This window comes from Colobus angolensis, unplaced genomic scaffold (assembly GCF_000951035.1).
Source record: "Colobus angolensis palliatus isolate OR3802 unplaced genomic scaffold, Cang.pa_1.0 Scaffold24, whole genome shotgun sequence".
Taxonomy (NCBI): domain Eukaryota; kingdom Metazoa; phylum Chordata; class Mammalia; order Primates; family Cercopithecidae; genus Colobus; species Colobus angolensis.
Genome location: NW_012115599.1, coordinates 11,109,197 through 11,120,491, shown reverse-complemented (window position 1 = coordinate 11,120,491; position 11,295 = coordinate 11,109,197). Strand labels below are relative to the sequence as shown.

The following is an 11,295-nucleotide window of genomic DNA, read 5'->3' as shown; positions in this document are numbered from 1 at the left end:
CGGGGCCTACGGGGACCAGGGACTGCACGGGGGAAAACCGGAGAAGCGGGGGGCTTTCCGAGCAGGGCGGGGGCGGTGCGAAAGCTCTCTCCTGGAGCGAGGGCGGCGGCAGGGAAGGAGAAGGCGGGTGAGCGGGGGAGCTGAGAAGCGAGGACCCCCTCCCGCAGCCGCCATCTTGTCTCCCCCCAAGCCCTGGATTCCGAGCCGCCAAGCCCCGCCCCCACCACGCCTTCCAATTGGCCTGGCCAGACGAGAGTTCCGCCCCTTGAGCGTCCCTTGGTCCCCTGGGTCCCTCTGACGGGCAGGTGAGACGACCAATGGGCTCTCGTCTCTCTGCCCCGCTCATTCGCTGGCGCTCGCTTTCTCTGTCTGAGGGTCGGACTCCACGTCAGGCTGTCTCTGGTGCGCTCGCCCCCTCCCCTCTGAGGAGATGTTATTTCCCTCCTTTCTTCTCCGAGGGGTCAAGATTCTTCTGGAAGAAGTGCCCCCTTAAAGGAGCAGGAGCCTTGGCTGGGGTCCTCCTTGTCTCCTGAGTAGCTTGTGTGGGGTGCAGGAGATACAGTTTGATTGCAGAAGATCCTCATTCTTCGGGGACCTGGGTGGGGTGGGCGAGCGGAGGGTCGGGGGTGCCGAGAGGAAATCTGGGGGACAGGGGATGTTGGAGATACGTTGGAGGTGTGTGTGTGGGAAGGGCTGTGTAGGTTGATAAACTCCCGCCAAAAAACTCGTCTAGACTGTAAGCTCCTTGTGGGCGAAACTCATTTCATTTCCCTCAGCAGCAGCCTTTCCCCCTCTAGAGTTTCTCCCTGGTGTCTGGAGGCGTGGGTGGGACAAAACACGTCTGTGTAGAGTCTTGCGTGGTCGAGAGATGCTTGAGCAACCGAGGAGGTGGCAGGTGGGGAGGGAGAAGATGGAGCGGCTTTCATGAAAGGGGGCGCCGCATCGCCTGTCTGCGCTGTTTGGGGTCGGTGTGGAGGCAGATGTCCTCACCTCTCCTAGGGCCTCGGTGCCTTTGGAGGAGTGGGTGACGAAGCAGGTCTGTTGGCTCTGTCTGCCCCCAGGGACTTGGCATTTTTAAGGAATCCAGTAGCCAAGGGCCTCTGGAACCCGGACAGAATTGCTGCGATGATTCTGTTTCCTTTGGCTCCAAATGGGGTGTGCCAGCCTGCCTGGCACTGCCCCTCAGCCAAATTGGTTTTTTGTTTGTTTCAGTCACACTTTGGGATTGGAAGGCCTTTCAAATAAGGATGTTAATAATACCTTATTAACAAGTAGCACCTTGAGAGCTAGATTGTATTACCCTCATTTTACTGATGGAGTATGGAGGCATAGAGAGCTTAAGGGACTTTCTCCAGGTCACAGAGGGCCGAGATTAGAACCTAGATTGCCCCAGAGCCTCTTCTTGTACCAGACCATAGCACCTCTGTGGTGTTCTTAATTCCCACTGAGAGGAATTGAGCATTGGAAGATCTGGGTTCAAATTGTAGCTTTATCACTTACTTGCTTTAGGTTGAGTGACATCTTTCTGAGCTTCTGTGTAGATAATAGTAGCTACACCATCTCCTAAGGTAGTTGTGAAAAATATTAAGAGGGCTTTGTAGTTTGGAAAAAGTGCTTTTATTATCACCGTCCCTACTTTATATAGATGGTAGACCCTGCAACCAAGGTGATGAATTGTTTTTCTCTTTGAAATCTTCTCCCTGTTCATATCCTTCCAAGTCTGCCCACACCATGGGGCCCTGTATCCCCAAAGGTCTCTCCTGGTGGTGACAGCCTTGGTAACTGCCTACCGCAGCTCCTTATGAGCTTGTCATCCAGAGAATGATGTTGGAAACTAGGACTTTCTCTTGGGTGTATAAGGATAGACTAGATATAAGTGTTCTAGGAGAGACTTTTGAGGTAGCAGAATGCATTGAGAGTTTACCTCAGATACTGCCCAGATCATCTTGGCCTTAGGTGAATGAAGGTCCTAGACAGGCCACTATGACTTCAGAGATCTCTTGAAGCCACTCTCAGAGCTTCTAGGGTTTGTTTCTGCCTTAAAATGTACTAGTTGGTGTACCCTGGATTGGAGTCCCCAGCCCCTAGGCCGCAGACTGTGGCCTGTTAAGAACCAGGCGGTACAGCAAGAGGTGAGTGGCGGGCAAGCAAGCATTACGACCTGCGCTCTGCCTCCTGTCAGATCAGCGGCTGCATTGATTCTCATAGGAGCGGGAACCTTACTGTGAACTGCACATGTGAGGGATCTAGGTTGCATGCTCCTTATGAGAATCTGACTAATGCCTGATAATCTGAGATGGAACAATGTTCACCACCCACCCTCATCTGTGGAAAAATTGTCTTCCACGAAACCAGTCCCTGGTGCCAAAAAGGTTGGGGACTGCTGTCCTGGATGCTGCCTTTTGTAGGGAATACCCTGCATACTGTAGTTTGAAGCCCTTAGACCATGTGTTATAGGCATTTCAGATGCCTTCACCCCTTCAGCTCTAGGCGGGGTCAAGGAGTAGGGTTTCTGATCGTGGTAAGATGTATTGGGAGAAGACTCTAGACCTGTGACTTTTGATCCTCTGATGGGGCCCATTGTTCAGTACAGAGCTTGACGGTGGATGCTGTTCTTGTTTTCTTTTCTAAACCCTTAACTACTCATGACTTTTCCGTAGTTAGCTGTTGCACAGCTTTATGTACATCATTAGAACATTTAGATCTTTCCCCATGTTACACTGTAATAATCTGTTTACTTTTCTGTCTTTTCAGTTAGACAGGGCTTCTTGAGGGCAGGGATCGTGTGTGTTTGATTTCTCCTTTCATTCAACTAATACTTAATGAGTGTTTACTTAGGAGCTAAGCACTGTTCCAGGAACTGGGGATACAGCAGTGAACAAGACAAACAAAAATTCTTCCCCTCATGGGGCTTGCATTCTAGTGGAAGGAAGGAAACAATAAACGTAGTAGTAGGTAAATTATGTAGCATGGTATAAGATGATGAGTGTTAAAGGGAAAAATAAAGCAGAATGAAAGGTAGATTGCTGGTGGAGGAAAAGGATTTGCAATTTTAGATAAAGTGGTCAGAGAAGGTCTCACTGAGTAGTGTTGTTCACTTGAAGAAGTGGAAGACTCAAAGGAGGTGAAGGAGCAAGCCATGTGGATGCCTGAGGGGCAGGTTGTTCAGACAGAGGGAAACGCCAGTCCTCTTGGTGGATGCTTGATCATATAGGAGGATGAATGGGTGCATAAGGGCATCCAACTCATAGTCTCCTGGCCTTCTCTCCTTAGGCCTGTCCTCTCAGTCCCCAGGTGCCATGAGGAAGCCTCGTCGGAAGTCCCGGCAGAATGCCGAGGGCCGGCGCTCCCCGTCCCCCTACAGTCTGAAGTGCTCACCCACCCGGGAGACCCTAACATATGCCCAGGCCCAGCGGATTGTCGAGGTAGACATTGATGGACGCCTGCATCGTATCAGCATCTATGACCCACTCAAAATCATCACTGAGGATGAGCTAACTGCCCAGGATATCACCGAATGCAATAGTAACAAGGAAAACAGTGAACAGCCTCAGTTCCCTGGCAAGTCCAAGAAACCCTCATCCAAGGGCAAAAAGAAGGAATCCTGCTCCAAGCATGCATCTGGTACTTCCTTCCACCTCCCACAGCCCAGCTTCCGGATGGTGGACTCAGGCATCCAGCCAGAAGCACCCCCGCTGCCTGCTGCCTACTATCGCTACATTGAGAAGCCACCTGAAGACCTGGATGCAGAGGTAGAGTATGACATGGATGAGGAGGACCTTGCCTGGCTGGACATGGTGAATGAAAAGCGGCGAGTAGATGGGCACAGTTTGGTGTCTGCAGACACCTTTGAGCTGCTGGTAGACCGGCTTGAGAAAGAGTCATACTTGGAGAGTCGCAGCAGTGGGGCCCAACAGTCACTCATCGATGAAGACGCTTTCTGCTGTGTGTGCCTGGATGATGAATGTCATAATAGCAACGTTATTCTCTTCTGTGACATCTGCAACCTGGCAGTACACCAGGAGTGCTATGGCGTCCCCTACATCCCTGAGGGTCAGTGGCTATGCCGCTGCTGCCTGCAGTCTCCCTCCCGGCCTGTGGATTGCGTCCTTTGCCCTAATAAGGGTGGCGCCTTCAAACAGACCAGTGATGGGCACTGGGCCCATGTGGTGTGTGCCATCTGGATCCCTGAAGTCTGCTTTGCTAACACCGTGTTCTTGGAACCTATCGAGGGCATTGACAATATCCCGCCTGCCCGCTGGAAACTAACCTGCTATATCTGCAAGCAGAAAGGGTTAGGTGCAGCCATCCAGTGCCATAAAGTGAACTGCTACACAGCATTCCACGTGACATGTGCACAGCGGGCTGGGCTCTTCATGAAGATTGAGCCCATGCGCGAAACCAGCCTCAATGGCACCATCTTTACAGTGCGCAAGACTGCCTACTGTGAGGCCCACTCGCCACCAAGTACTGCCACTGCTCGGAGGAAGGGCGACTCCCCTAGAAGCATCAGTGAGACTGGCGATGAGGAAGGGCTAAAGGAGGGTGATGGAGAGGAGGAAGAAGAGGAAGAAGTGGAGGAAGAGGAGCAGGAAAGCCAAGGCGGGGTAAGTGGCCCCCTCAAGGGAGTGCCCAAGAAGAACAAGATGAGTTTGAAGCAGAAGATCAAGAAGGAGCCAGAGGAAGCAGGCCAAGACACACCCTCCACTCTCCCCCTGGTCACTGTGCCACAGATACCCTCTTACAGGTAAGCATGCCCAGAAGGTCTCCTTAGGGACTCATGGTTTCTTTTTGGGTTGGTGTTGGCCCTGTGCCAGGCCTTCCCTAAACACAGTTGGACACGATTCTCTTCCCCAAATTTAAACTTTTTTTTTTGACCCCAGGCTCACCTGGCCTGGTTTGTGGTTTTGATTGTGCCCTCAGAGTAATGTATTTCCTTTAGTTCAAAGTGAAATAAAACACTTAAGTTACTTAGAAACTCAGGTGACAGGATATCTTAGACAGTATTTTTCAATAGGGGCACTAAGTGACATTTTGGACAGGGTAATTCTTCATTATTAGAACTGTCCTGTATGTTTCTAGATGTTTAGTATCCCTGGTCTTTGTAAATGCCAGTTGCATCCTCTCCCCCATTGCCTGGTCTTTGTGACAACCTCAGACACTCCTCACGCATGTTTTCAAAAACGCTTGGGGAGGGTAGAACTAATTACCCAGTGAAGAACCACTGTTTCAGAGGATTGGCATGGCCATCCGCTGTCCAGCAAGTTCTGTCCTGGGTATGAGGCGGTGGTGGTGTGGAGAGAACATGGTATTCCTCCTCTTGAAGCTTTAGATTTAGGGATAAGAGGATCATTCAGTTCAGCTGTGTAGCTAAGCTCTGTGGACCCCCATTGAGTCTGTAGAGAGCCCATGGTACCTGTTTTAAAATATCAGAGAGGTATCTGGAGCCATTGGAGGGATGGGAGCTTAGCAGAGAAGCAAGAGAATAGGAAAGATTTCCTAGCAGAGGCTTATCTTGGGTGGTGTACTGTTAGAGCAGGAAGGAGTCTTGGAGATTGTTCATCTGATGTAGTCCTTGCACCTTCTCCCACACCCCCAGATGAAGAAACTGCGAACACGGGAGGTAAAGTTGTTCACTCCTTTATTCATTCAATGATTTATTTATTGAGCACTTAATACATGCCATGTCCTGTTCTAAGGGATGGAACCAGGTGGAAAGTGACAGACTCTATACCACAAGAGCTGGGTCTCATGATGCCTCTAGGTTGCATTCCTGTAGTCCATCTCTCTTGATGAGAAGCGTAGAGAGAAAGGAGTGCTGGCGAAAGAGTTGTATGAGAGCTATGAATAGGCAACCAGACTTGCCAGGCTGGGAAGAAGATAAAAGTGCAAGATCGGAAGGGGTAGGCTCTTAGTGCCAGCTATTACCCAAGTTAGAATTTCAGTGACTCTGAATGTGTTTTCTAGTCACAGAGCTGTTCTAGGTTATTCTTTTTCCTGAGGTAAGTGGGTGGATGCTTAGTTCCCATCTGTAGGGAGGTTTTACCCTGAGGCTAGAATATTTGGTTGACATGTAGGTTGTTCTAGATGCCTCTTGCTGGGGCCAACAGAGCTTGCTGACTAAGAACCAGACAAACCAACATTTGAAACCCATTTCTTTTTTTTTTTTTTTTTTTTTTTTTTTTGAGACGGAGTCTCGCTCTGTGGCCCGGGCTGGAGTGCAGTGGCCAGATCTCAGCTCACTGCAAGCTCCGCCTCCCGGGTTTACGCCATTCTCCTGCCTCAGCCTCCCCAGTAGCTGGGACTACAGGCGCCCGCCACCTCACCCGGCTAGTTTTTTGTATTTTTTAGTAGAGATGGGGTTTCACCATGTTAGCCAGGATGGTCTTGATCTCCTGACCTCGTGATCCGCCTGTCTCGGCCTCCCAAAGTGCTGGGATTACAGGCTTGAGCCACCGCGCCCGGCCTTGAAACCCATTTCTATCACTTAGTACCTGTGTGACCTTTGGCAAGTTGTTTAACTGTGCTAAGCCTTAGTTTATTTGTAAATGAACCCACCACATAGAGCTGTTGTGAGAAATAAATGAGATAATATAAGTAAAGCACTTAGCACAGTGTCTGGCAAATAGTAAGTGCTCAATAAATGGTGGCTGCTGCTGCTGCTGCTATTTTATTATTACTATTCTTTTCCCTACCTGCACAAATGCTCTTGGGATCCTCCATGGCCAAGAGGTTGTAGACGGAGGCTGCTGCCTACATCTGGGCAGGTGTGCTTGGCATGGACATTGGTCGGGATCTCTCCTTTGGGGAAAGGCCTAGTTCTTGATTTTATAAGCTTGGCTTTGGGGCAGGAATATCTAACTGTGGAGAGGAGCAAGGCCTAGGTGAACAATGTCCTGCCCAACATGCCCATCCTTCTAAGGTTTCAACTTATTTAGCTGTGCTTATCTTTGTTTCAATGGAGTGGCATGAAGAGAAAAAAGGAGAGGAAACATCACAGGAGCACTGAGGCCTTGCTTACCCTGTGGATAACGAGTCTGGGGATGTACCATGGTATAGCAGAGAGATCGTGGATTCAGGTCCAACCCAGATCCACCATCTTATTAGCTGCATTAGTTACTTTGACAGCTTATTCAGCTTCTGTTCCTATGCTGCCTTTCCATCTTTTGTGACATGGGAATAATGATACCCACCTTGCAATATGGATACTAAAGACAGATATTATAGGCTTGCATTAGTTCCTCTCCTACCCCTTTTCCTCCCCCAAGGAGTTACTGGCTTAAACCCTGACCTTAAGACTTTTGAGTAGTTTAGCCAGCTGCATTTTCACATTTCCCATCCTCTTACATCTTTAGATCCAATTTTTTTTTTCATTTGGTTCAAAATTAAATAACATTTTTAGGCTGCTGAGGTTTATACCATGAAAAACCAGAGGTCAAACAACTCTAAGGGGTTGCATTGGGCTCAACCTGGTTGTGGGCTACTCCCTGGTTTTATGGGACTCTCAGCCACAGAAGGCAGGAAATAGTGGCCACATTAACCATAGCTTACCCAAGTTCCTGTTCCCTTTCACTGCTTTTATAAGAGGAGGTGGGGGTATTGAGGCATAGGCTTGTTTCTCAGTCCATACCTGGAACAAAGAAGTCTAGGACTATAGGAAACGGGGTTCTGGGAGAGGGTTCTTTTGGAGGATTAGGACTGCAAGGCAAGAGGTGGAAAAGCAAATGAAATACCTCATGCTGAATCTGAGCTGCTTAACTTTACTGTCCTTTTCAAGCTTTTCTCTGAGGTGAGGTATTTGGCCATTTTATTCTGTCTTCCTGTATAAGGTTCAGAAATGAACCAGGGTCTGGATAGGATGCATGGGCTATAATCTGGGCTGCCTACTGACCCTGTCTTTCACTTCCATGTGCCTCTACTCAAGGTTGAACAAGATCTGTAGTGGTCTCTCCTTTCAGAGGAAAAACCAGTTTATGCAGCGGCTTCACAACTATTGGCTGTTGAAGCGGCAGGCACGGAATGGTGTCCCTCTTATCCGGCGCCTGCACTCCCATCTGCAGTCCCAAAGAAACGCTGAGCAGGTAGGTGCAGTGGTGATTTGAGACTAGTAGAGGGAGGTGGAGAGTGAAGGAAAAGGAATGGTGGTTGGGGTGGGGCTGGCATCCCTCCTTGATCCCTCCATGGAGCCTTTGCCTACCTGTCTGGGTGGCCCATCCCAGGAACAACCCCCAGCACTACAGAGATCTTCAAGCAACTCCTTCTGAATGGATGAGGCTTGACTTTGTAGAGAATTCTAGGGGAGGGTGGAGAGCACGCCCAGCTTTCCATATATGTGGGGAAAATCCTCTAGATGTGGCAGAAAGCAAGAAGTAGGCTGAATGAGAGCCAGGGTGGCCACATTGTGTTAATTAGGAAAAGGCGCCCTTTCCTCAAGACATTATACTGCCATCTGCCAAAAGATGTTTCATAGTAAATACACAAATTTACGATCTAAGTTGTAGCACACAGCCTGTCCAATTGCGGTGGCTGTTAGTCATTAGCAACTGGAGTTTGCTGCATGTTTAATGTTTTCTGCTCCTAATTTCCCTTATTTGAACTATTTAGTTCTTTCTCCCCCTTTACCTGTTCTATTCCTTCTGCCTTTAAGTGTTCCCACACTGCTGCTCCAGAGATGAAGCAAAGCTTTATGTGAGTTTGGTGCCTTCTGCATTCTGTCTGATCTCACTTTTGCCTCTTGTAACTAAACTCCTGAAGTATAAGCCTGTATCTGGCCCCCCTTGAACCTTTTGGTCCACCTGCTTCACTGAAGCCTCCCCTAAAACATCAGCTACCTTGTCCAAGGAAATCTTTCCTTATATTCTCACCTGATTGATCATTGGGCTGCATTTGACACTACAGATCACTTTGTCTAAGGGCTTCTCTGTGATACCATTTCCTGCTGCTTCTACCTCTCTGACTGTACCCTATGCTGATCCCACTTCTTGCTCTTTAATGGTAACATTCCCAGTGGCTCTGTTATCTGCTTGTTTGCTTGGAGAACATGTCCACTCTCATAATTGACAATAAGTGTATAATAGCAGCTCCAGGCTTTTTGTCTTGTCCTCATCCCTTTTTTCTGCCATCAGTCCCTCAGGGACGTTTCCATGTGGATGTGGTTAACTTGTAACTCAAATATTGGACGTTAATTATCTTTTTTCCTCTCAGTAAACTTATTTCCCCATCATTATGGCTCTCCCCTCCCTCCTGACTCATATCAAGAGTTCCCCACCTTGGAGTTACTTTTGACTCTTTACTCCCTAATGGGCCACTGTTGTTCATCCCTTAAGCTGCTTTGGGGGCTTTCTCAACATGGTTTTTTGTCTTCATTCTGCAGCTCTCCTGATCATCCATGCCCTCTTAATCTCAGCAATAGCTTTCTAGGTGATCTCTAGCCTCTAATTCTTTCTTTGCTCTACAACTGGTAGTTTTTTATTCACATGCTGTTGGGATCCTCCATGGCCAAGAGGTTGTAGAGGGAGGGTGCTGCCGACATCTGGCAGGTGTGCTTGGCAGGGACATTGGTGGGGATCTGTCCTTTGGGGAAAGGCCTACTTCTTGATTTTATAAGCTTGGCTTTGGGGCAGGAATGTCTGACTATGGAGAGGAGCAAGGCCTAGGTGAGCAATGTCCTGCTCTTCCATTCTCTTACTTCCTCTTCCAGAGTATACTCCTCTTTCTAGGCAGGCGAAGTTAAGGCTCTTTTGCCTTACATTTGAAGCTTCTTATTAGCTGTATCCTAGATCTTCCTTGGCTTTTGTAGTTCTCCAGCATCTCTGTTCTGGCCAGCCTGTTTTGCTTACTAAGCAAAGAATCACTAATTCTGCCTTTACATTTCTACCCCTTTCATCCCTTTGGTTCCAGGAGAGACCTTCCTTACTACTTTGTCCATCCATGTCTGTCACCTACCTATATGTAAAACTCTAGTAAGATTCTTCACCAGGAAGCTTCTCTGATCTAACCTCCACCTACTCAGATCTTCTATTTTGTATCCTCTTAGCATTTATATTATTAGTTTTTATTATCTTTATGCTAATAGGCCCTTGTGCTTCAAGCTCTAGGTCTCTTCCCTTCCCCTGACTCCAACTGTAATCTTTTCTAGGGCAGGAATCATAATTTGTTTGTTGTTGTTTTACCAAAGTATGTTCAAGCTTATAGTAAGAACCTCACTTTGTTTTCTAGCCAAGTGAAAGCTCTAGGGTGAAATTCTTTTCACCCCTGAGGTCAGTTTTCTTATGAAATTCTTTCTGACCCAAAGGGCCATAGCTGCTCTCTGGTATACCTGGGGGTAGGGGGAAGTAGTCCTAGATCCTACTCCAGCAAAGGTTATTGCTTTATAATGAAGAAACAGTGCTATAATACTGGGGTAGCTCAGGAAGAAGGCATGGGGTAGAGAAGGGTGGAAGGGCTCTTGGAACTGTGGGTCAAGGAAGGGGACAAGACTTTTACCTGCTGCAGCCCCAGGAGGTGTGAACAGGGAGAGGACTTTTGCAAGAAGGAGGTTCCTAGTCCCTCTTCTCTTCCTTCCTGCAGCGAGAGCAAGATGAGAAGACAAGTGCAGTGAAGGAAGAGCTGAAGTATTGGCAGAAGCTCCGGCATGACTTGGAGCGGGCGCGGCTGCTGATTGAGCTGATTCGGAAGAGAGAGAAGCTCAAACGGGAGCAGGTAAGGAGGAGCCCCCAGCCCTAGAGCCCTAGTTCAAGGTCACTTTCTCCCACTATTAGTCTAGTATGGGGAAATCTGGGAGCCCCTGCCTTTTGCTAGCTTTCTTTCTCCCCTCCCTACCCAGGATTGTAGGCTCCAAGAGCTGCCTACTTTGTATTAGCTGTGGTGCTACTGATGGTTTCTGTATTTTGGGTTTCAGCTCCTGGTGGCCTCAAGCATAAGCTTAATATCATATGCCTGGGCCCGTCCCTGGAATTTCTGATTCAGGAAGTCTCAGAGAGAGCCTGGCCTTGAGGATTTTGGAAAGCTTCTTAGGCCATTCTAATGGGCATCATCAGTTGAAAGCCTCTGGCCTGGGAACTTCTGAGGGTTCCCACTTGACCCTTAAACACTTATGGTCTTGAATCATTTAAATTTTCTATTTATCCTCCGTTCTAGGAGATTTTAAGCCCCTGAGCATAGGAAATGTTGAGGTAGGTAGTGTAACACAGTGGTTTAGGAACATGAGCTATGGCACAGACTTACTGGGTTTAAATCCTGCCTCTTCTACTTACTACCTGTGTGACATTAAGCAAGTTTTTTTTTTTTTTTTTT

The 11,295-nt window shown here is 48.2% G+C and overlaps 1 protein-coding gene across 1 annotated transcript in view; it reads left to right on the top strand.

The window, feature by feature from the left end:
- Nucleotides 1-378: 378 nt before the first annotated feature.
- The window catches only part of BRPF3 (bromodomain and PHD finger containing, 3), a 35,881-nt gene continuing 24,964 nt past the window's right edge, over nt 379-11,295 (top strand). Inside the window, exons 1-4 of the mRNA XM_011945358.1 lie at nt 379-608; nt 3,274-4,747; nt 7,925-8,081; nt 10,570-10,701. Coding sequence (XP_011800748.1) covers nt 3,300-4,747; nt 7,925-8,081; nt 10,570-10,701 — 1,737 coding nt within the window. The 5' untranslated portion in view covers nt 379-608; nt 3,274-3,299. The remainder of the gene's footprint in view (nt 609-3,273; nt 4,748-7,924; nt 8,082-10,569; nt 10,702-11,295) is intronic.